The 27097-nt window shown below is 35.6% G+C and overlaps 1 protein-coding gene across 1 annotated transcript in view; it reads left to right on the plus strand.

Moving 5' to 3' along the window:
- LOC139700069 (monocarboxylate transporter 5) overlaps positions 1 to 27097 on the plus strand; it is a 130304-nt gene that overhangs the window by 90876 nt on the left and 12331 nt on the right. The window contains exons 2-6 of the mRNA XM_071598553.1: positions 16278 to 16527; positions 18143 to 18371; positions 19036 to 19182; positions 22387 to 22572; positions 24932 to 25746. Of these exons, the coding sequence (XP_071454654.1) occupies positions 16330 to 16527; positions 18143 to 18371; positions 19036 to 19182; positions 22387 to 22572; positions 24932 to 25746 (1575 nt within the window). The 5' untranslated portion in view covers positions 16278 to 16329. The remainder of the gene's footprint in view (positions 1 to 16277; positions 16528 to 18142; positions 18372 to 19035; positions 19183 to 22386; positions 22573 to 24931; positions 25747 to 27097) is intronic.

Here is a 27097-nt window from a genome sequence, read left to right on the forward strand (position 1 = left end):
AAACTTCCAAATAGAGGACATAATCTGGGAACGGAAAAAGTCGTCCGCCATTTAGAGGTGTCCGCCCGCTATTCGGGGGTAGACGGAATCTGGGCATCATTTTTTATGCAGTATGTATGTCAGTAAATAAGAATATGTAGTAATGGGCATGAAGAACTCCACTGTTTTTTATTGAAATATAGGATAATTGAACGAGTTTTTCTTGACCGATTGACTTATCTGTTACCATCATTTGAGCACAAGAATGCCCTCTAGGTTCAGTTGCAGTTGTTCTTCTGAGCTCAAATAGAACATGAATCCTTTCCTAAAACGACATTCCGCTCCTCAAATATTTTACTAGTCGCTTGTTTTTTCATTGCAGAGACTTTGAATAGTTTTCTACCCTAATACTTTTACTTGCATGAAGGTGCTAGTTCCATAATCTTGAATCTTCCTAATAGTACCCTTCCAACACCGTTGACCGATTTCCTCCTGCCTGAAATGGTGTCTCTTTAGTGCCACAGTGTAAAAAATTTAATTAACTAATCACATATAAATTTTAAGATCTTCGGTGCCAATTTCGTGATCTATTGGAGAAATCATATTTTTAATGTGACAAAAGGTTTTTTGTTTTATTTTTTATCATTGGCTCAGTTGGTTTCAAAATAATTGTCAGCTCCAAAAATTAACTAATATTCCTTCTCGTAAGAACTTTCATCTTGGTTGCCTACTGTAATTTTGCCCGATTCAAACTAAAACTTTTGCAGGCTTTACATTTCTTAATTTTTTTAAACGTATATATAAACGCCCCTGGATTTACGAAGAGAGCAGACAAGGCAGAATTTAAGAAAGGTATAAGTCACCGCTAAGTTTTCTTGCGAAATAGAGGGTATTATTAAAATCAAGATTATCTATCAACCCGATGGTAGGTTTTATAGGTAAGCGTAGAGATCATCTAATAATAAGATCAACGGCTTGTCGAATTCACTCATCAGGGCCAGCTCCTTTCGCGGTGTCGTCTTTGGCTCCCCCGAAAGATCTGGTACCCAAAAAACACACAGATTAGGGAAAGTTAAGGATGCTTAGACTCATCACCGGAATCAAACCCGGGCCCTCCGGTCAGTGGTCCAGTTCTTTACCCAATAAAATACAACGTTCCCACGCTGAGATAAGAGAGATTGGCACTGTCACAAATTCAGTATTATTTTCTCCCTCGCACGACACGCAATCGTAAGAAAATCGAACTTTCAAGCATTCGAATATACGTATTTACTAAAGCACAAATTTTTATTTATTTAGTTAGTTATTTGCATGATGTACATAAATTTTTACGTAGGTGCACGTAAATTTTGTTACATGAGCTAATATTAATTCAAGTGCATGATGGCAGGTGCCCTACCGCACCACGCCATATGCCCTTGTGACGGCTTGTGGGACATTGTGAAGATGTACATACATAACATGCTTAATTTCTATTTTATAGCCATTATTTCCCGTCAAAATTTTGGTGCAATCATAATTTCCCGAACGATTTCCATTCATTTTTTAATATTATGCAAGATGAATAAATTGAAATTTAAAAATATAGTTTCGATTGTTTAATTGAATGTAAGACGTCCTCGAACTACTTGAAAAAAGGGAATAATATAGGATTTATGTACTAATGAATTACTTTCCTAAAATAATTACTCTAGCAATAATTTATAATCAATCGAATGTAATTCATTTAATATAAATATTCACAGTGTAGAAAAAATCATTTGAAATATTTTCAATGCAATTGTGGTTAAATAAATAGATTGTTGTGTAAACTCCTTTTAACATCGCATAGATTTATTCTTAGTAAGATTTTCGCTTACGTATCAAACATTGTTCGAGGTAGAAAAATTTCGTTTATTAGCCGTTTGTCGTTTTTGGCACCATCTAAGTCGCGAATTCCCTGAAATAAGGCACTCTGTTTACGGCAACCCCGCTCACAATCATTCTTCGTAAATTCACCTCCATAATACCCTGAAGGATACTTTTGCGCAAGGATACTTGGTGATCAAGTAACCATCCTGTTGGTCCATTAACCCCATTGAAATGTCTCTCAAACGGAGGGGATTTGTCCGATGCCTACGCAATGCAATGACATTACTTCGACTGGTCTCTTGCTTTAGCCTCTTTATTATTCAATTGGAGTGTATAGGTAAGTTCATTCGGTAAATATTATTATTTATAGCTTTCTCTTATGGCTCGTCCCAGCTTCTTATCATACGATGTCAAGGTATTACGTGATGGCCCGGTAGGATAGGTTTAAGAAAGGAAGAGTTCCAGGTTCAAATCCCGGCGATACCTCCGGATATTCCCTGTTTTAGTAAATCTGAGTTTTATTCTGGATTAAAAAATTATCCATCTGAGAGGGTACAGATCTTACAGGGAAAGACACTTCCCGTTATGCCCTGGATGGATGATTTTCACTCATCGTAGGGCATGGAACAAGTTGGCCTTCACACTCCTCAAATCCTGCACGGTTTGAAGCCTGTGGATTTTATATTTAAGGAGGTTGAATATCTTCATTGGGTGACATTAATATTCTGCAGGTATAGAAGGGATTTAACCTCGGATGAAATCTTTCGTAAAGCATACGATTTTGCACTCTTTAAAATTACTGACTAATCTTCGCATTTCTAGTTATAACTATTACCGCGTGCGAGTCAGAACATTGGTGGCGGTTTAGCGAGCTTATGTGAGATGCTACGTACAGCAAACTTATTAAATATTTTCAATTATAAATATTTGAATACGGTAAAAATATTTGATTAAGACCATAAACGCTATTTCTGCGAAAATTTCACAGAATACTCCATTTAGAATCAAGAGGTATCTATGACGGAAAGTGAATATTTGCACCCAGTTATTTGGGTTGAAATTTTATTGCATTGAGGACAAAAAGCCTCAAATTCTATGGCGTAATTCGCCAATTTCAGGAAAGTGGAACCATTAAATCAAATAATGAAGCATGGCGAAACTTAAATATTTACTTTTTGTGTTAGTTCAAATTTACTTGGAGTAAAGGGCACATTAAATGAGTGAATGCAGTTCTTACGATATTTTTTTTTTATTTTCCTGAGCGAAGGAGCATCGTAAAGCGATAACTAACCATTTAATCGTCCTGAGCACTTTGCGTGAATGTTGTTTGATTGATTTGATGATGAACTTTAAAAAGCCATAGTGAGGACAACCTCCAGTTTATGAATATTCTTCGCCACCTTTTAGATTAGCTTTAACGGCACTCGATCCAGAAAATTTTCCCGATAAAGTGGGAGGATGTTCTCTTATTTGACATCTACCGTTCGGTTTGATTCTACCGTTACGTCGCACTATCTAATTCCTGTACTTTGAACGACGCCACTGAATAGACAACCGGAGTCTACATTTTCTGGGATAAGCAGAAAGATACGTCAGAAGACTAACGGGGCCTCTATTTAGGGTGGGACTGGGAATCCTAAATAATCCAAAATATATCATTGTAGATTGTGGGTCAACTTAAGTCCATAGATCCACACATCCTTATAGTGCTATAAATTCTATCACTTGGCACGCATTTACTATATTCTAACACAGCTTATAAATTCCATCGTCTTACACTGATATCTGATCAGTAATATCCGGGAGACATATGTCACCCTTTAAACTTTGGGAAAAATTCAAATTTACAATCCTTCGCTTTTTTTCATAGAAAGTTCTTCTCGCGAAGTCCTGGTGAGTTGACTACGATATAAAATTCTCCTAACTGTGGTCACAATAATAAAAAATCACCTCCCTTTTATTTTTCTTGGAATAGAATCGCAGTAGCCTCCATGTTGGAAATGAGTGTCTTAAATGTCACTGGAGGTCATGACTACGCGTCCATAACGAGATAACGAATTCCTTGTGATCCATTGCCATTCGTCAGAAGAGTCTTAGTTACTCTTTTGTTCTCTTTTGTTCACAGTAAAGAAAATAGCCTCATTTAAAGTCGTATCTTAAGGACTGTTCTTTATGCTTTTTGGTCCAGTTAAAGTTTCATATTTATCCCCTCTTTGAGAATGCGGTATTTATAGCTGCTCTTGGACCCGTATCGGCCAAAGAAATGTCGCAAGAGTACACAAGGATCACTTATCATATTTCCTCACTCGCTAACTCTGCAAACTTTTCCCTCCTTTTGCATACGATTATATATTCAACCGTTTTTTTAATAGGTCTATGGAAAATTTCTCATTCTATCTCTTGCGAACCAATTCTTCAATTTGTGTGGAATAACTAGCTAACTTCTTATATTTCTCCGTTATCTTTCGAATTTCTTCAATTGCATTCTTGCTCCATTGCGGCAAATAATAAGACTGTAATTAGGTTTTCAAACTATATCACTGTGATTAATCTTTATGTGCAATTAAGTGTCGATTTTCCAACATTATTTACAAAAATGCAGAACGACAGCCTTTGAATGGACCTAGGAAAATTAAAGATTAGGGGAAAGGCGTGCGTATCGAGGAGCAAGTCCCATATTATCTTTACGTGCTCTCAGTATGAATATGCCAATTTCTCATTCAAATAATCGAATGAGAGATTTGAAGCCCAAGATAACAATATTCTATGATTATAAGGTACACTAAAAATAGGGAAAAAATTTCTTATATGAATTCGCGTAATTAGTTAATTAATGAAGAAAAAAGTCCTTTTCATCTGAGCATAAATATTTTGAATACGAGGTTATATGAGGGTTTGTCTAAGGGAGAATCGATAGTTAATTTTCGTAAGTATTTTTTTAAACCTTTATAAATTCGCATTTGTCTAGTAATGGTTATAGTTTATTCTAGTCATATAGGTAATATCGTCCCTTTAGTGGTAAAGATCGGTACTATTGATTCATTACACAATTAATGCCACGCTTCAAATGTGGTTAGAAAAACTTTTCATAAAATTAAATATGCTCCTATCCCTGATTAAACTTATAAAATTGCCTTACTATCCAATGAAACATTCGTTCGCACATTTCTCTAATTGAGCTCATTAAATTATATCAGTGCCATCATTATACCCACCTATCATTAACGACCTTAGAATAAATTACAAGTCGTACCATTTTTCCTTGATTTTACTCATTTTTGGTTTCCCTTGGTTTTCAAATATTCAACTTTTAGAGTATTGTTTGAAAAAAAATCTTAGTAAACAATTTTATGAAAATTAATCGCTTAGTAAGTCATATTTCTTGTTTGGAATTTCTTAAACATAGACACTTTACTTTTTCAATACATACGTAAATGTATCAACAAATTCGTTAAAATTAAATCATGAGATAGAATGAGAGATAATTTATATCAGGTAGAGTTTCCTTGGAAGTGATTCCTCAAAAGTACTTTAACATCCTATTAAATTAAAATTTATTGCCGAAGTTTGTCGGTTGTTTCTAGGAATCACCATAGCTGATTGGGCAACAATTCACAATATCTCTCAGCTTATTTCACCCCGCGTATTCTTTATGGAAATTAATTTTTTCCGTCATTCAAAAACTATAATATTGGGATAGGAACCTGAAAGTAGCACACTTTTCAACTCCCTTGGTGCACTGCCTTTTTTCATTCAGCATTCCTGAAACAGTCGTTTCATGAGTCTAAAATTGAAGCATTATTTATACTTTTCTATTAGGTTACTGATGCAAAAATTTCTATTTTCCCTACAATATTTCTTTTTTTGTTGTTAAATTTCCGAAAATATTTTCCTATGGCTCCATATGAGGAACAATAGTGGTTGAAGTTTCTTCGTGTACGCATTGAACTGAGATTCACCAAGATATCCTTTTAAAATATCATTAAACGATCTGGATTTTCTATATCTTTTGTATGTAGAAGTTAAAATTAATATACTCTCAGGGCTAGAAGGCCGAGGTCAGAAGTCTGGGCAGGATAATTCCTCCTAGTGTTGTCGCAGACGACTGCTGTCGTCCAATTTTTTCGCTTTCGCGATCTCTCAAGACAAAATTAGGGTTAACTTGGACTCCCAGAAAAATATAACTGCAACATCTGGAGTACTAATAAGATTCAGATACTAACGTAATTAAAAATGTGCTAATTTCGGGATTTCTATAACGAATTTTTCTGATGAATAGATTGAACAATATTTATGTATCTTCAAAAAATTTGAAACGATACTTCCAGACATTTAATATTCAAATGTTTGTAAGATAGCTTAATCAAGAACTTAAATTTTATTACAGAAAAACTTCATTGATAAAACTAAGCGATTTGAACATTTCATACTGATTAAAATGGCACTTTAAGAATACCAAAAGAAAAAAAATCAGACTGCGCTTCGAGAGGCTCATAAAACATGAATGCTTTTTAAATATTCTCCTCCAGATATGGAAATTTTCAAGAGACCGAAGAAACTATTTTTTAATAACAATATGCAAGAGAAAAATGATGTGATGTGATTCAAATCTAAAAAGACTGTAACGAGTGAGCTTCCTTGATATATCTCAACACTCTCGAGTATATACGATTTCTACGCTGACAATAGTGATCAGAGATACTGAGTCAAGACATTTAAGTGATTGTATTGCCTTTAAATGTAATACTACAGTTTTTAATAATAAAAGCCGAAGCAATCAATCATAATTAGGCAAAAACAAGAACAAATTAAAAGAGCAATTGAAATGATTCGTGTCAATTCTCAACAAAGTTGCTCTTTTTATCTCGTTAAGAAAACAATGTAATTAATGTTCCATTTTGTCTTTTACAATTGTTCCTGAATTGAAGGTGAGTAAGTAATGTGGAGTCGGATATTAGAGGTTGGAGGAAGCGCTTAGACAGGATGCTCGAGTGTAAATGTGCCATGGAGTTAAGGGTTGGACGTCTCATTCTAAAAACGACGTGCGCCTCACTCAGTGTGTTTCTCCGAAGGACATCGCAGTAGGGCACTGGGAGAAAGGGAAAAAAATCACACAAATTCTTCCATAAAATGACTCAAATATTTTCTCTCTGATTAATATTGGCATGAAAATCTGTTACACTATCCATGACCCTAATACTTGCTCCTCTCAAGCCTTTAAAGTTTGGATCCCGTCTCGGGAAGAGACGGAGGCGTCACTCAGACTTGATTCAGTTGAACAGAAATCATGTGTCACATTTGTGCTGCATAATAATCTCGTCACTCGATGGGGAGCTTAATCATGCATAAATATGAATTCATAGCCTGGAAACAGGGCATGAAAAATAGGGTAACCGAGATGGGAGTCATCGGATGCTAGTATTCATGAAGCAATTAGAAGATTTATTATAATAAGCACATCAGATTAAAACTCTACTTTATATGTTTGTATTTGAATGTAAACAGTTGATTTATTCTGTTAAGAAGCTAACTGCCATAAAATATTTTTGTAGCCGATTTTGGGCCAATTTATCCGATAGAATCAACATGCACAAGTATATTATCAAGAGCAATCGCAATGAAATACCTCCGAAAAAATATTTGTGAAAAATGGAGGAGATCAAACATGCAATGTAAGAGAAGAATGTACAATAATACCAATGAACGGTTCGTCTAAAGATAGAAGAGAAAGACGTGGAACGGTGACATAAACTAATTGGGAAACAATTAAAGTGGAAAATATACCGTGAGATCAGTGCCCAGAAGAAAAACGAAATGTGGGCGACCTAGGTAGAGATCGAAAGACTCTACAAGTATGTGAAAATAATCTATTGGTAAAGAACAGCCTGAAGAAAAACCTACAAGAAGAAGAAAAATTTGGTATTTCACATTCAAAAACGGTAAATGTTTCAAAGCGCACATAAGAGGACTTTCCCCGAGGATTGTTTTGCTTGAGAATTGAAGCAAATTAGCCGCAAAAAATGTCGTGTTGTTTTACCACTAAGCCAATGAAAGACAGATTGGTAGCATTTAATGTTGTAGCTGATAAACCTGCTTTTGATGTTTTATTAAAAAATTATTTTCCGAATCATCCGTCAGAATAAACAACATAGTACGAAAACGTGGCCTAAACGTTTTTCACCAAAAGTGGCACCATATCCAATTTTGGTATAGTCTTATGGTGTATTTACGATTTTAGGAGACACTTTTCGTGTATATTTTTTGCATTCCAACAACAGTAGTAAGTGATCACTCGTTAAAAATGTTACTGTAAATATAGCCTTTGAATCAATGCACAATCGATATATGTCCATAATGAGAAATGTTTTAATCATGAATAATTGATGAAAACTTATGACTGTCGATTATGTGACCGAGAAAGTTGTGTTATACTGGATTCAACCAGTAATCCATTCATTTCACAATAAAAATCCATCTGATCCTTTTCATTTTGTCTAAATCAAAGAAAATTAAGACTATAGTATAATTTATGATCCGATATTGCCAATTTTAAACAACGTTCATTCCTATAAATTTGAAGACTACTTTTCAGATAAATGACCGATTCAATTGTGATGTGAGCTGATTGATATTTCTACAATAACGCACGTATTTCTTGCATTTTTTTCATCAACGAAGATAATTTATTTACAAGATTAAATATTTCGATGATAGAATTTTAATTGTTCTCAACGAATCTTTTTTTTACTTAAAAACTTTACGATACTTTTTTTCACTCGAAATGTTTTTCGTTAATACTGCGCGCTATTGTGGAAACGCGGAACCTAGAACTACGAAAACAGTTGATAGTCCAAATTACGTGTACATTCAAATACCGCAGTGATTTTTCCAAGTTCCATGAGAAATTAGATCCAAGGCAAAGGTATAATACGCCAGATAATTCTCCCAGCTGGTATACCCTCATTTGGTGAAGGGCACCAGACGTCGTCAAAATGAGAGAGAACTTGGGGTTAAAAAATTGTGCCAGAGACGAGGGAACAAGTGGAGCGTGGACGATTAGGTCAATCTGCTTACATTTTCGGGTGAGTTATGGCGAAGTAAACAGCAACTGCACAAAACCGTTGACTGCGTCTCGCGTTGGATTTAGGGAAAAGAGATTAGATAGAGTGGGGGAGATCTTTAAACAGTTCATGAAATTAAAAGTTTAGACTGTTTACTACGGAAAAACTTCGCTGAATACGTACCGAATGAATCAAAAGTTGTTTAGATAATTAAATAATAACTAAGATCATCAGCCATTATAAAAATGCCAAACAAATATAAGCATTTCGCTCGTTTCAACTTCATTTAATTCTAAAGCTAAAATTCCACACAATAAAAACACTTCTATATGCGTCAATATCACCTTTCAACATCCTAGTTTATTTTAATAGGAAATTTACGTCTTGCAAACTAGCTTAAGGTATAGCATTATTTGGGTGGCACTATTAATAATGCTCATATAAACGTGCTTATAACATATTGCAATGAGTGATGGAACGTTACTCATTTCAAATTTCTTCGGGATAGCATGAAAATATCGAAGACTATGAGACCTTTCTGTTTTTCACTAGACAATTGTTTTCTCCGCAGAATAAGTAGCGGTTTCATCGCTTTCATGTGGAACACAAGCAACCACTAACTTGAATGTCAAGTCTGTGCACATTTTCTTTTGCTGTATTGTGATACGAAGAAGAAATGATAGACTAATCAGGGATGTACTTCGACTAATTACTGCTGGATGCATTTGTGGAAGGAAAAGTGAACGGAGAGAGTAATTGAGGAAAATCTAGATGTGGTGCATGTAACAATAATAATTATTAATGAAAAGCATGAAGAGATAAGCTGAAAGGAGAACTGGATAGAGAGCTTCATAAAACCAATCCAACGAGTGATGTCGATTGACAATGATGATAGAGCTACATATGACAGCAAATTAATATGACCAATTATTAATGCATAGTGAAAATTAAAATAATATTAAAATATATTTCTTAGATGCAAAAAAATACATTAGAACTACGCAAATTACATGGAGACGTTTGCTTATCTTTCTTTGTGTCATATTGAGTTATTTATTTTGTGAACAATATTTATTTGGTGCTGTGGACAGCATTAACTTTATTCCACTCAGTATCATAATGCATGACAACAAACTCCAAGCCATATCAGTTTTTTATTCTTATAACTCTATAACGAATTTAGGTTTTTGACTCCGCACAAAATTTTATTTATCTTTTCCTTGTATCTTTAACTTTCTCTAATCCTGCAGGAGAATATTTAAATTCTACGAGTAATGTAGAAGATTTAAGAAACGTAAGGGCTATTAACGATCACTGCAGTAAAGGTCGTAGTTTTCTACAACTGAGACAATCTGTTGAATGTGTTTGTGGAAATATCCTTTGGAGATGGGATGAAGTTCAGCAATGGAGAAGTGGTATCATAAAGGTATTCGTCCATGTAGAACTCTGCCAGGATATGGGTACAAACACTGATCCCCGATTGTCAAATTCCAGCTTCCAATGTTGTTCTTGTGGAATCTCTCGAAAAATCTTTCTCCGGTATTGTTCAGTAGTCTTTCATCCATTGTTGATTGGCAAGGTAACCAACACTTGGGAACACAGTAAACGAGTTCCGCAGTGCCCAGCCGTGGTAATCCTGAGCAGAGATGGTAATTAAACAGTATGTAGAGAAATTTCACCCATTTTTTTGTATTTCACGCTCGTCAAATTGATCCATATCTAAAACCTGATGCACACTGCACGATTTAAGCCGTTCATATACCGGTGCATTTTTTCTTTTTCTCTGACTATTTGACAATCGTGGCATGAAAATATCCGCCTAACAACAATTGAGAGATAGTTCCAGCCCCCCTAAATGTAGGCCATCTTTCAGAGTTATATCGTAATCAGGAGGCTCAATCTGCTTCTAAATTAATATGCGCTTAATAATGTGCATTAGCTTAGGTCAGTGATGGGGTGTCTACGTTCTTGTGATACATCTAGTACATCCTTTAGATTTTATCAAATATTCGCCAAACGAATCCTCTTATGTGCCTTAATTAATTTGCGTTGACTTTTCTTTAATTATTTCATTTTAAAATTAAAATGAGCACACTTAATACGCAGGAAAAATATTATCCCAGACTGTACTGTAATGTTTTGGGCACCAAGTGGCAGATATTTTTTTGCATTTTAATGTGAATGCCGTGGATACGTTCTACAACTAACGAGTGGTCCAATTCAAAAAAGAAAAATTAGAGTTAATTATATAGTCACCATTGGATGACAGTACAACATTAACATTTTGAAATACATCTTCCCGAAGTTTCTTGAATGGTTAAAGCTAAATGAAAATGGCTGCAGCTAAATTGAAGGTTTCACGCCCCTGAGCTCTGTATTCAGAGCGTGCCCTACTTAAAAAGACAAGGTAAGAAAGAGAGGAACGGAATGAGTTAGATATTTTTAAGTCGCCAAGATGATACGGTACAAACTGTTTGTCACGATAATTTTTGGTGGGAGATTATACGGACAAAACATCGTCCAATTGAGACGGTTAAATGCAAATGTCGTCGATCTAAAAGCTGGCAGTGCCTAATGATGCACTATTTTCTACATTATAATATTCATATTTCAGAATTATATACATTGTAAATATTTAAAGTATAATTAAGAAATAATTTTTTGCTGCTCAATGCAATCAACGGGATAATATCATTGGGTCAAATCTATTTTTTCCTTGCTAAACCTTTTTTTTATTGTTATTCTTGTTGTATATGAACTTCCTTCACGAATGAAAATACCAGCTATCGCAGAAGTATTTGAATTAAATCCACTTCATAAGGATGGAAATGAAATGGAGCAAATGTTGCAGTGAATGGCTTGTAAAAATTATTTAATTCCATGAAATCATTTCCCTATGTGCTCGAAAAATAGTCGAGCATTTTATAAAAATATTTACGCTACGTTGAGACCTAATTACCGTTGGAATTATTTTTATCGTTAATGTACGGAGTAATTAAGATTATTTTCATTATTAATCATGTCATTTTTCCGTCGATGGCCACAGCAGATATGGTTGGGTACTTTTATACTCGTAGTTGCAGTAAACTGTACAATTCAGGTACTTGTGTGATCTTATTCCTACGTGGACAAAAGCTAGCAAGCCGCGGGTGACACGGATTCGGAAATGCTGCACTGTACCCATCCCTTGATAGCTTAGTTCTGGGACAGTTGTTACTTTATCCATCACAATTTTCGGCCTTTTGGACTGAAAACTGCGGTTAGTCTTTATCGCCTATTTTAGATATTCCGTTCTCTGTTCTAATACCGGCTCTCCTCTCATAGGAATGGGAATCATTACGGGAATAGGGTTGTTCTAATTCTATTCCCTTAACAATATATCGGAAGTGGAACCCATCCGCCTGGTATCATTTCAACACGAGACGACCAACGCCTGCTTCTTTACTCACTGATAGCGGCCTTAATTCTGAGAAACCTTAGCACTGCATGCAACAGGGTGCAAAACCCAAACGGCATACTCTAGAGCCGTTTCTCTTCTCTACCTAAACCAATCGTTATACGAGTTGGGACGCCTTCCTTTATACCTTTAGCAATGTCTTGCATTATTATAGCACTAAAAACTCATGGCGATCAAATAATATCAAAGGACTATAGATTTTTGGATTCTTAATTGGACGTTTACGGGATAGTTGAACGATGACCGGAGAACATAAATTGCATCCGAAAGACATTATACTTGTATTAATGAAGTCCTTCTAAATGTATATATCTGATTATAGTAAGTATCTAAATTAGTAATGAACTCTCTGATAGATTCTGATGAATGATTTCTCTCCACATGCTCATGCGTAACCCTTAGTTCAACGGTTAAAATCGTCAAGCTGTGTACCGCTCCAAAACCTTTTTCATTGTATTTGTGAGAATATTTCCAGTGAGAAAAGATTGTTCCATTAATATCGTGATGAAATTCTCAGTTTCAGGAGCATGTTCCTTCTTGGATTTGTTTAAAAAGTAATTCTTTTCTTGTGGTGTAGTTATTTTGATCAAGTGGTGATTATTCATGAATTTCACCGCCATAAACTCTCCCAGACATGAATATAATTCAGGTTATTTCGGTAAATATCATCATTCACATTTTCTATTGCTAAAATTTCACATGATGAATATTTATTTCCAGCTTTAATAAACTCGTGATATTTGGAATAGCCATATGAAAACATTTTAAACCCTAATATTGGATTCCGTCTTCTCTGGTGAAATTTTCTACCTAAGGCAAATTTTCCTTGACTTTTAATATTTGCCTTTGATTCCTTTGGCCAAGAAAAAATGGAATTTCAATTAATAAATAGATATGCGATTATATCGGCATTGTTCACCTCTTACGTATTCAATACGGTGATAGAATCTAGCGCACGGTTGTATTACCTGGTATGGCTGAGAAACATTCCTTACCATTCATTCTGTGAGCAGTATTACATTTTTTTAATCATTTTAAAACCAATATTATGGATAAGAGATTTATCGCAACCTTATTCATATTGACAGTAGCTGCCATCATGAGTGTACTGTTAACCGCAAAATGGCGAATCTGCTAGTGAGACAGTCAATTATTTATTTTATTCTGCTTTTAAACATATTATTTAACTTTCGAGTAAATAAATTTCGTTATACTGTCATTGATTTAATCGATATGTAAAATCCAATGTGCCTACTCTTGCCAATTGAGTTGCGATTTGCCTATTTGATTTCCCGATTTCATTCCTTTTACAATTTCCCCACCAACCACAATCGTTAACCAGAAGGTCGATTTGATAAGCCAGGATAGATCTAAAATGTGTGTTGCGAAATGCACGTCTCATTCCATCGCCTTTGCTTACCCAGAGAGATGGCTATGGTACCCAGAAAATTACCAAACTTGAGTTTAGTTGGGGGAGCCCTGAGACAGTAGATGACTCGTATACCCTAAAAGCAAATTATATCTCTACGCCTGCCATGCAATGCCCACAGTGTCCATCTATGACATCTGTACAACACCCGATATCCTTGTGCGAGCATTTATAAACATCCGAAGGTGCCACCGATTGCCATCCGTACGTAATCCACCTCGGATTTAACTGAAACTGGGCTTTGAACCCTAATTCTATGCATATTTATTTGTGAATACGCGTGTATTATGATAATTTTTTCTGGGGGATAGAATGAAAAGTTATTTTTGTTTTCTCGAATGACGCAATCAAATCAAATTTGGGAGTGAAAGTATTTACGAGTAAAACGGTAGCAGTATACCCTGAGACCACATTTCTCGAATACAAGAATCGCAATTGACGGATTGATTGAAAATACTGTTGTTCCTATGAATCATTAATCAATACATTCATGATATGTAATTCCTCAAGTCACTCTTCGCAGTTAGTAGTGGCTTTAGCGAACAACAATTGAAAATGGATTGTATTTCATTATATAAACCTCCACGCCTAACCTCCACGTTAACCTCCACGCAATATCCATTTGGCATTATTTTTAGACACATTATTTTGCCTCTTGGAAATTAGTTACACTTTTTGGATATCCAATATGATTTTACTTGCTACTCGGGCCGGATTTGAACCCTGGCAAGTAGCCAAACACTTTGCCTCATTAGGATACATCATTTTGAAAGATTAATAATGAATGCCATTGTCGAATGCAGTCGTTTTCCTCCACCCTAATGTCTATAGCACATGCACACAGTAAGAAACTTCCATATAGCCATATAATTTATTGACCTGGTTGAACGTACCTTATTTAAAATCACATTAGTTCCTGGTAAGGTTAGCAAGGACCCTTCATCATCATCATGGGTGCTTACGAGGCTCAATCTGTAGGAATGTAACTGCGCCTCAAATGAAAAAACTTAATGCATCCAGATGCTCTATTAAACTGTGGCACGAGAGATTTATTATGCCCTGGGCATTATTTTTGAGCGATGTGAATCCTTTTTGCTGCAATTTATCATGATGCACATGCAACGATGGCCTCGTTTCTTGGGAGGATCGTCGGGAAGAAAGGGTCCTTCAGGTATCACGACCTGTTGGCAGGCGCGAATGATGGTGTCTTTGCGACGATTGCTGCATGACATCGAGGGATAATGAGAGTGTATTGTGTGCATAATATACATTCAGTTCGTCACCAACAGGGGGACATAAAAATTCATTTTCACCGCGATCATCACACACTTCCATGCATCTAAACAAAGATTGTCTCCCTCGTGATACATGATGGATACCTTCGTCCAAACTAGGCAGTGTTTCCTCGGCTGCTATCATATGACCTTCTTGACCTTGGATGACATTGAATCCATCACGCCTCCTCCTGTTTTCTTTTCCCCTCGAATAGAAAAATCTAGCTAGGGGAAAAGTGTTTATTATTTCGTTCCCTTCGTTTTGCGATCAGTTTTGTTTTCCTTTGCTGCGTGCCAGTTAAAAAAAACGATAAAGTATCTCGCGGTATTGATTCGGGAGAATATTTCATTGAAACGATTCAATAATGTTAAGGCATCGATCCATGCCATAAAACTCACTCGATAAATGACGACTCATCAAAAACACTGATATAATCAAAAAGGGCAATGACGTATCAACAATTGCCGATTTATCACCACATCAAAGGTCATGCGATTAACGTCATACTAAAAGGAGAAGATGGGATAGTAAGTATGTTTTGAGGAAAGAAGCAGATGTACACACATACATATGAGGTCTGTTCAATAAAGAGATCATAATTTTTTACTCGCACATTTTATTCTATTGAATTTACTTTTCTTTTGCGTTGTTAACTAAACTATTCTTTGATGGCAAGAGCGTGATTCCACCAACAAAAGATTCAAACCCATTTTTCAAAGAGATGTGAAAAATGCAGTGTCAAAATTTGTGATTTTCAGGATGAGGAGTGTTAGATATTTGATTTAAATTAACCCACTAGCCCCCAGGTTGTACGGTCTGCACAAAATTCTCAAACCAGGAATTTAGAGCAGACGTTTTTCCAACGTGTTGGCCCAAGGGTTTCTCTACTGGCGTTAATGGCCACGGCTTTCAGTCGCGACCCTTTATAACTAATACCATCACTCGCATTAATATTAATCTCCTGTATAAATTGCACGGGTAATTTCTTTCTCTAATCCACCAGCAGTATTCCACAGAAGCGCAGAAAATTGCAACGTCAGCGCTTGAGCTGGTGTTACTCAAAAGAGTCTTTCTTTCTATTTCAAAAATGGAGATTTATCCGGTATTTGACCAGTCAGAAACCGAACACCGAAACATTCAGGCCACCCTGCCGCCATAATGTGTTCCCACTGCGTCGAACACACTCACTGGTTCGCACCTTCACCCACGGCTTTTTCCTTTTTAGATACCCGGGAGTCCATCGCTTCGCGACCGCTTATCCAGAGGGAAGCATATAAATGCCTGAGAACGCGAACGGTCACGCGGCCGGCGCCCCTGTGGTGCCGGTTGCCGAAGAGGGCACCCAGGCGGGCAATGCCACGGAGACGGCTGCGGAGACGCCCGCAACCGATGGCCTTTCACCGCAAATGAAGGAACTGGGGCCGTCCGCCGAGAAGGAAGAGTACGACGCCGGTGGGGATGAAGAGGACCGGGAGGTAATCACTGGTTGATTAAATTAGTGATTTCACGATTAGGAAAGACGGTGATGAGGCGAAACAGCTCCCATCTAACAGCTATCCATCCCGTCGAAAAGAAAACCGCTAATTCAAATAGAAAAAGCCATTTTGAACTTAGCCGATTTCTGTGGAAAATTCTCCACATTTTTTACTCTGATTTTGACTGGGTCTTCTTAAACTAGGGTTTCTCATCACAGTATCAAATTTATTAAACTGATAAATTTACTAAAATAACCACTCTTACAAAAAAACCAAATAAATATGCATCCACTAATATAAACTGGGGCAATTGGCCCAGCATATTTAGATTCACTATAGCGGTATCCTCAGCATATGCCAATATCAACAATTAATAATATTATTCCATCTGAGACAGGAGTGACATCTAGCACATTTACTCAATTTGATTTTAGATGATTGTTACTTGATCGTTTAACGTATTTACTGAGACAATTTTCATGATGAAAGGACCCATATCTTCAGAATTATCTTTTATTAAAATCTCCCTTGCTTACTATTTAGGCTATTGTTAAAATTTCTTATATCTGTTTGTCACCTAATAGTCATGAGAAAATGAGATTCACTACATCTGGTGAAACTATTTGATATTGCTTCCTATTGGAATGAAAAATGCTACTTAGTTTTCAACGAAACATTCACATTTCATGACCTAGATTTAATTGAAGATCAACACTGCCACTCACGTTTTCCATATAATATTAATTTTTCATAATCGGTTGAAGTTCATCGGGCCTAATTATGTTGATCTTGAACTAAGCTTATGTCATGAAAAATAAATGTTTTGTGGAAACACTATGTGAATACACTCTTTGGTTCTCATTTGATTTAGTTTTACAAATGTAAATCACATCAATTTAAACCTTCTCTTAAGAATATAGTATACCCATTAGAGAAAAGATATTCCTTAAATCTTCATAAAAAGCATTCATCTAAATGTCATTGGATCTAATTTTTGGTATTCATTGGTTAACCACTTGAATTTTATATTTTTTACTTTGTTTATAAGATTTTTTCCTTTCTGTTTCAAATATTTGCGTGGAAAGTTGTCATTTACACTATTTTGAGGAAATTAAACCATCTACTTTCGCACAAATTGAAAGTACTGACTCATCTGCCACTAAGTCTTGATTTTATACATATTAGTGCTTGGTAATACTTAAATGTTTTTTCATAAACTTCTACTGCACAAATGAAAGTACCTACATATTAAATATATCTATTAATATGGTGTTTTTTTACTTACCTCCCAATTAGTCCTTTGTATCACTTGCAACACTAACAACACAATACTCTTCAATCCATTATTTTAACAAAAAGCAAAAAAAAACTTTAAAAATATTCATCTCTTAAAAAATGTGTTGGTACCTATTTCCTTTTCATGACTTGAGTTGAGCATGAGAATTACTAATTCCTCTTACTAATAATTATTTCCTCTTTTCACTTTTAATTCATTAACATATAGTTCCTATGTTTTGATTAACTTGTTGTGGTGGAAAATCAATTATCAATGGATGAATTGACATATCTTTATTTATCACTTGTCTTTCAACTTTCCCTCAAACTGTTTTTGTAGATTGACGATGAAGGAAGTCAGTGTGGAGAGATTGAGTGGGTAGTGAAACCTCCTGATGGTGGTTGGGGCTGGGTTATTGTTACTGCCTCTTTCGCCTGCAACTTCATTGTTGATGGGATAATTTTCACCTTTGGGATGTTCCTTGGACATATATCTGAAGCATTTGGCGAGAGTAACTCCAAGGTTGCACTGGTTGGATCCCTTCTCTCTGGATTTTATTTAATGGCTGGCAAGTACTTAAAGAAATATTGGAGGACCTCCTATCAATTTCTAATTATAGTTGTACATATTCTTCATTTGGTTGGACATTTTTTGACGCACATTATATTTGAAGGCACATTTTTCACATAATACAAGAAATATACTGTGAATATACCAAATATATTTTTAAGTAGCATGCCAAATATTTTCCAAAGATGAACTGCCATAATTCCTTATTCATGATTTCATCAAATTCATTCTTCAGAAAATTCTCTTTTATTTCTTTGGTGGCTGCTGTCTGAATATTGTGGAATATTATTCTAACTTAATGAAATGATTTATTAGTAATTTCTACACCACTTATTTTGCAGCTTGATTCAGTAAAGGTTTTTTTAGAAGATTGGCATATTCCATTGATTATCTTGATTTATCAATATTTAGTGGATATGACATTAAATAAATACAAATAAGTATCCATTCATAAAAAGTTTATGTTGGACTAGTTGTAACCCTGTGCCAATATAGTTTTTTTTTATATCCAGTTATCAAGTGAACCAATATCTCTTGACACTTCTTTATCTTTAAAAACATGGTATAATCCACCTTATGAGTATCATGCTCACATCCTGAGTACAAGTCTCAAAGCAAACCTATATTTGGTCATTTTTACTGTTTTTTATTTTGTGATGCAGGTCCATTTGTTAGTGCCCTGGCCAACCGATTTGGATTCCGCCTAGTGACAATATTGGGTGCTGCCGTGGGCTGTGCAGCATTTATGATATCTGGGCTCTTTGCCACTAGTGTCAATTTTCTTTGCATCACTTATGGTGTGATTGGAGGTTGGTACTGCTACTCCCTATGGCCACTTGAAGATAACATTATAAATTTGATTGTAAACTAGTATAGTAAGCCCTTAATAGTAAATTTCTCAGAGAGTATCCTAATGAAACCAAGGTCTTAGGTATGATTAGTGGAAAAAGCCTTGATTTATGGAGCATAGTTGAGAAAAGTGCATTTTAGGGTTTATTTTAGTGTTAAATATTTGGCGCACTTATTCTTTTCTTACTTACATACCAAGGAAATAATCTGTACTTAATGATCATGACACATTTGGGTTGTGCTCGAGTCACAATAGACACTACTCAAAACACTGCTCAAGTGCCTATTGGAGGGGCTACATCCCTGGACATACTTACATACTTAAAAATAATTGATTATGGTAGTTAATGCCAACATATTTAACAAAATGCTTTAAGGATGATGCTTTAAAGAAAGACATTCAATTGATGACGCACACACTTCCAGAGCATGTAGATTGCAAAGGCTGCATGGTCTCAGGCTTCACCTCATTTGTTGTTATTAGTGACAAGAAACGCATTGAAACTTAAGATCATGTAGCCTTCACACATTGTATTTGTGTGGGTGGAAGCATTGGTGGAAAAGGAATGAGATTTTTGCCATATTTGAATTAATATTAGTTGGAATCCTGAAAGTGTTTTAATTTTCATTATGTTATTGAGAATAGAATTGTACTACAATATGATTATATTATTGGCAGTCTACCATTTAAGGTAGGTTTTCGGTGAACAAAAGGACTGATCATCATTGAACTTCTCAGTTTTGTCCAACAAAACACAACCTGACAACCCATACTGCACTAAACTATTTTTTAATTCTGCATAATTTTACCTCCCTTCATTCCAATCAACATGCCTATCCTTTTCCTCCCCCTACCTAACCTGCCTTAAGTCCTGCCCTCTATGTGCCACAGTCTTTAACATCCCATTACCAATCTATATACTCTGTATTCACTTTTCCTGTCTTCTTTGGAATTCTCCAAACAATCCTCTCTATGCCCCAACCATACCCAGCATTTCCTTATTTGTTTACCATTCCATGTATTTAACCTTTTCTAATTTTGTCCACATTTACACTTAAAAAATCTCAAATCTATTCTTATCGTCCTACTTCATGACCATGCTTCCAAGCCAAAACCTTGCTCCTAAGTAAATGTGTTGCCGATCTTTCCTTACTCCCTTAATCAACATCCCTGTCAACAACCCCATTCCTAAAACATAACAGTTTCAGGTTTAAATTTGTTGAATTCCTTCACTATGAGGGTAAAAAAGAAACTTTACACTTCCACAATAAAGGTTTAATATTTCACGACCATGGTTTTGGTGATGCGCATTATCGAAACCATGTTCGTGAAATATTAAACCTTTATTGTGGAAGTGTAAAGTTTCTCTTTTACCCTCATAACCCCCTTCTCATAAAAGCCTCTTTGCCTAATGCAATTCTTCTTTTGACGTCCCAACTACTTTGACTATCTTGGTCCAAAACCCATTCATGATAGGTAAACGTCAATCTGCTCTAGTTTTTGCCATCCTATTTCAACATTCAACATAGCTTTCCTCCCTGAAAACCTTATAACCTTTGTTTTACATTGATCCCATGCATATCACACTGGTTTTCCCAGCAAGGATTGTAACCCATTGGTTGACTGGGTAATGAAAGCTTGATCATCCATTAAGCTAACTGATTTTATGAAATTCCCACTGACTTTCATTCCAGTCTCCAATTTTTTCCATTCGTCTTTTACCATTTCTTCCATGTATGTGTTGAAAAGCATGAGTAATAATGCCACCCCAGTCTTATGCCTTTTCCTAACTCTACTTATTCTGACTCTTCATCCACTACACACACCTGAGTCTGCAGTCTGAGACATGTAAAGGTTTTAGAGAAGTCACCTCTCTATTAAATACTCTTATTTAATGAATTTATTAATTTTACTCAGTTTTCTACATTGAACGCCTTTTCAAAATTTACAAAACAAACAAATGCATTCTCAATTTATCCTCTATTAGTAGCTTCATTACTTTTTTTGCAATACTGATGTAACCTCTCCCCTTTCTGAACCCAAAGTGGTCATCCTCTAAGTAATATTTGCCCTCCTTGGCATTATATTATTACTTAGCCTAAGTACCATCTTAGCTCCATACAGATCAAAATTATTTTTATATATTCCTCAGATAACTTTTACTTTACTTTTCCCTTTTGTGAGATGGGAGCTAGCAACTTGCTTTCCATTTCTAAACTTACTGGTCTAATATCTTTATCATATATATATCCTCTATGTATTATTTCCATTTCTCTTGGTTCATTTAATGATTTTTCTGCGGTATCTTTGATGATTCACATAATTTTTCCCTTTAATCTTCCTGATGTTGCTTTCACCTTTCTGTAGAGCACCCTATTTATCCCTTCCTTTGTAAGCTTTCCATATATGTACTTGCATTGCATCTTCCCCGTGCTTCTTTTACCCAATTAGCTTCATGTATCATTTTATCACTTACCTCTTTGTACTTCCTTCTTCCTAATTCTGTGTTTACAACAAAATACAAAAGGAAGATGAATCCATGAATTTACTATTAGGAATAATTATAAAAAAATTTATGAAATCATTCCTAACAATGCTTAATTGTCCTCTTTACATTCAAACTTTTAAATTTTCTGATTCCAGTGGCTATTATTTTCTCTTTCTCTACACAGAGACATTGGTAATATAATAACATTATTATTTCAACTGTTTAGAAATTTGTACTTTTTATATACCATGTGTTGAAATTGGGTTCATGGTGCATGTATAATCAGAATCCACAGTCCTTTTGAAACTTAGGTACCTACTGCATATCCTGACAGTAATCTTTGCTGATGATGGTGAATATTTGTTAGCAGGTACATAAAAAACTAGACGGAAGTTGTCAATCAAACCTTGAATCTGTTCAACATTTCCTATGTTTGTCTTTCTTTATTTTCATACCTTCCATAACCTGTTGCATGCATGTATTTCATCCATTCAATAGTAAAAAGGAGATTATAAAATAATGAATGTGTTAACTAAATCACTTTTCACAAATGCTGTAGCTTCCTTGTTGAAATGTAATGTTGCTAAATGTGATTCTTTCAATTGGGAGTTTGGTCCTTGTTAAATTGTTTCCAAAATTATTTTCTGATTTTTCTTTTCATTTAATCCATTTCAGGCATTGGGTTTGGCCTGATATATGTCCCTGCAGTCATAACAACCGGTTTCTACTTTGAGAAGTGGAGGGCTTTGGCCACTGGAATAGCTGTCTGTGGTTCAGGGATTGGAACGTTCCTGATGGCTCCCCTCGCTACCTTTCTGATCGACTCACTTGGATGGCGTGGTGCCCTTATGATTCAAGCTGGTGAGGGAGACTGATGCATCCACCAATGCCTGAAATTCTATGGCTGTCACTGGTGACATTAGGTGGGGGCACTGGGGATAGGCAGCTCTCAAATATTTTTCCTGCTTTTTTAAAACCAAAGATTTCCTCTCTGTAGCATAGCATTGTATTTTCTAAATTTGAATTACTATATTAAAATAAAAGTTCGCATAAAAATCTTTTTCTCCATCTAGTTAATCAAAGTGAAAAATTATTCCTTGAAATTTCTGGCACAAAATGGACCCATTTTCAATTTTCCCTTCCATTATATATTTTTTCCCATAGATACATGTCCATTATTTATTACATTTAAAAAAATTCCTAAGTCTTTTTTTGAGAGCATGAAATCAAAAACACATTATCAGCACAAGTCTTATTTGCCAATTCCATGCTTGTTACTTACATAATATGAATGCTCATAGTGCCTTGTTAGATTATATTTTTCTTTTTTTATATTTAACTTATTATCTATGTATGTACTTAATGCACACAGGTTTATAAAATATTTTTTATGATTATTTTAAATCTATCTCTTATCTTACCTCTCTTATCTTAGCTGTAACAATTTTTTACCTTTCTAAAATATTTTCAAAAGTCAGCAAATATGGATTGAGATATTTACAATGGGTTTTTATTTGATTCCATACATATGAACCAACACTTGAATATCATGTGAAAGCTTGTTAATTGTCATGTTGGATCTAATATTAATATTTGCCAAGTGGGAAGTGTTTAAGTACTCTTGATTCACAGTTTAAAAATACATAATTCTTAGGCAGTGCACCTCATCACAAGTCAATGTAGAAAGTGTCTAATCCTGCCATTTTGATAGTATTTTCATGGAAAAAGAACAGCTGCTCTTGCATAAATGGTTTGTAAATAATAAGGGGTACCTTCTTGTGTATATTGGGTTTTATACCTACTGTTTATGAGATCTGTTGGTGCATAGGAAGTTCCTTAAGCAAAATATTCTTGGTGAATACAAAAATTGTTTTATACCATTGAAGTATATCTGGAAGCACCATGTACTCAAACAACTGACAGGTTGTTTCAGAAAAGGATTTTATACCAGTTGGCAATGTGTTCTACGTGTTTTTAAATAATTTGCATCACTTTGATGGGTACCTCATTGTGGTCCCATGTAGTGGTAGTTATTTATAGTAGAGTCAAATATGTGCCTTTAAGTGCCATTATGGGCATTTTATAGGCTTTGAAAGGGCTTGTTCTTGCATAGAGATGTTAAAAATTTCAACTGACTTGGTGAAATAGTGAACTTAAATTACCTGTTTTCGTCCGTTGCCAGTGTGGAAATAGGTTTCCTAACAGAAGTATTTTAAAATAAGAATTCCTCTGCTGTATTAACTCATATGCTCTCTTTAGCTTAATATTAAAAACAAAATACTTTAAATTCGATGCCCAGACATGAATTTGCTGTGATAATAGGATGCAACTACAGAAAGCTTTCTCAGGAACAAAACTGATTCAGACTCTGCAGTTAGAAAGGCACATCTTGAGCATCCATACCACATTCTTCTAGTTTCTTAAAATAGGAGCATGGTTTTTACAAAAAACCAACTGGGAATTTTAAAATGTGCACAAAGTTATTTCAATGCATGCAATAAGAGAAACAGAAAGTTTTAAGAAGAATTAAACAATTTGGGAAGCTGCTACAATGTGTTTGTTATAATTCTTATATTTCATCTTTGTCTGTCGACTCTGACTGTATGTTTGTCCAACATTTATTCAAAAAATAAGCATATAGCAGTGAAAATTCAGATGCCCTTCATTTCCTTTCTAAAAAGAGCCAAACATACAGTGTTCAGCATTTTAAGTAATTACTGGTTGTAATCATGGGTGTATTTAGAAACTAGAGTCCAGGCAGGGCACCCCCTTGCCAAGTTTGAAAATATGAAGTATTTGCATATCTGGTAGTGATAATACTCCCTCCATTTTTTTGGTTTACCTTGAAGTGTACATTGGTGCCCCCTGACAAAATTTATTTTCCCTATTTTGATAATTATTATAGTTAATCAAAAAATAATCACATTTAGAGTTATAAATCCCCCAAATCAAATAACTTCTCATGTTATTAAACAATATTCTTTAAAAGCAACCGTTTAAAATATCTATATGGCATCTCCATGAAACAAGAAAAATATTATACTTGAAAATATAGAGGTAACCTCCTCATATTCTAAGATCTAGTCCTACTATATGTTAAACTTCAGAGGAGTTTTAGTTTACTTTTAACTTGGTTAGAATGTGTTGAACTAAATCTTTACAATTTATCAGTGCATAAGATATGTTCTTGAAATGAAATAACTTTCCCACTTTACTCTAGGTATTGTCTTAAACTGTGCAATTTTTGGAGCACTCTTCCGCCCTCTGAAGCCGATTCCTGTTAGAGTAATCCGGGAAGAAGATGCCAGAAATGATAACTTGGGCCCTCCCAGTCAAAATGGAGAGATCAAAAGGCGAAGAGTTGTGAGTGAGTGCTCAAAGGATGGGAAAGGTAACCTGCCACTCCTCCAAAGGATAAAGATAGCTCGTGATGAGATGAGGATGTCAGAGTCCTCATACAGTGTGGCTGATCCTCACCAAACACACATCACGGGAGCATCAGGGAATTACATCAATAACATCTCCCATGACCAACTGGCTGTGGACAACAACAACAAGGTGGCAGTCCCTCCTTATCATCAGGAACGGAAACTCTCATCACACTCTGTAAATGTTGCCAGGGTTCTACTGGAGAATGAAGGGGGTGGGGTGCTTGAGGAGCTGGCTGAGGAGGAGAAGGGTGAAGACTCCTCCCTTGTGGTCAAGCAAAGGAAGGCAACTTTCATAGCATCCTGCTCAACTCCACACCTGAAGACTCTCCATGAGGAGAGGGTCTCGGGATCTGCTAGAGCAGAGAAGAGAGGAGGGTCTGCAATGGCTCTGTACCGCCCTGGTGCAAGAAGGCGCAACAGCAGGATTCGAACAACTTCTGAGAGTGGATCGAGTTTTTCTGGGGAGGCTGGCAAAAGGGGAAATACTACAGGAGGGGAAAATACAACTGGTGGAGTACAGGAAGGAGCTGAACCAAGACCTTTTGATAGATCTGACATATTCTTCAGTGCCAGCCTGAGGAGATTGGAGCAGTACACATCGCAGGTACAGAATCCCAATTAATCATAAGTTTATTTTTAATGGGATATTAAGCACCAAAATTATAATAAATGCAGATTTACTATTACTATAATGGTTCAAAGTGAATATCTGATATAACTTTCTGGTCACATGTTGTTTAAGGAATTTCTGGCCACAACTACCCTGATTCAGTATTTAATAATCCCATATTGCTTTGTTGAAAGATTTATCAAGGTATTAGTGTGCATTCATGCAGTTACTTGGTCAAATATTTACCTCTATCCTGAATGCAATGGCTAACATTCAATTTCTTATGTTTTTATTAATCCACTTTTAGTAATTATCTAATGCCATTATATTTTGCAAGATGTCTTTGAATTTTAATGAATGAATTAATTATTTCCTGGAAGCCAATTTTTAATTTCTACCCAAAAAAATAGTTTAATTGCCGATTTCAATTTTTTAAACAATATATAAAAATTTCATCTTTTTTACTGAACATCCTAAAGATTTTTATTGAAGAAATGGCTGATTATACAAAACATCCTCCTCTCTAAGAAACAGTGGTTTCAATTCATTTTATTATTACACCAGAAACCATGACTTTTACCAAGAATATCTCTGTTTACATGATAGACAGACTTTTACATACGAGGGCGGTTCAATAAGTACCCGTGTTAGAAATGAAGAAACCATTTTTTCAAAAACATTTTTATATTTTTCAAAATAGTCCCCTTTTAGAAAGATATACTTCTCTCAACGTTCCGGCCATTTTTTTAACCCCTCCAAAAAATAGGATTTGTCGAACTCTCCAAAATACGCCTCTCTCTCGGCGATAACTTCCTCGTTTGAGCTTAACTTTTTCCCCGCGAGCCATTTCTTCATGTTAGGGAATAAGAAAAAGTCGCAGGGATTCAGATCGGGTGAATACGGGGGGTGCGGCAGCAATTCATAACGTAGTTCATGCAGTTTGGCGGCGAAAACGAAGTTGACAGCCGGATCAGCTTGTTGTCCACCATGAACAATCGCGGCACCCATCGGGCCGACAATTTTTTCATCGCCAACTTATCATGTAAAATATTAATTGCCGTTCCGGTCGAGACACCCACGGCCTCTGCTACTTTCGTTCGTCGATCAGCGAGAATCATGGCATGTACTTATTGAATGATTTCCTCGGTAACCACTTCTGCTGGGCGTCCTGGTCGCTCGTCATAAAAACAGATGTTCGCCCACGTTTAAATCCGTTGAACCAATGTCTAACTGTGGTCATAGATTGCGAGTGCCCCATAAACAGCAACCAACTTTGCTTTTATCTCCTCGAATTTCTTGCCATCCAAAAACAAAAAGCGAATTGTCGAACGATACTGCTCTTTTT

Source organism: Hetaerina americana, unplaced genomic scaffold, assembly GCF_022747635.1.
Source record: "Hetaerina americana unplaced genomic scaffold, ioHetAmer1.1.p SCAF_10, whole genome shotgun sequence".
Classification (NCBI taxonomy): Eukaryota; Metazoa; Arthropoda; class Insecta; order Odonata; family Calopterygidae; genus Hetaerina; species Hetaerina americana.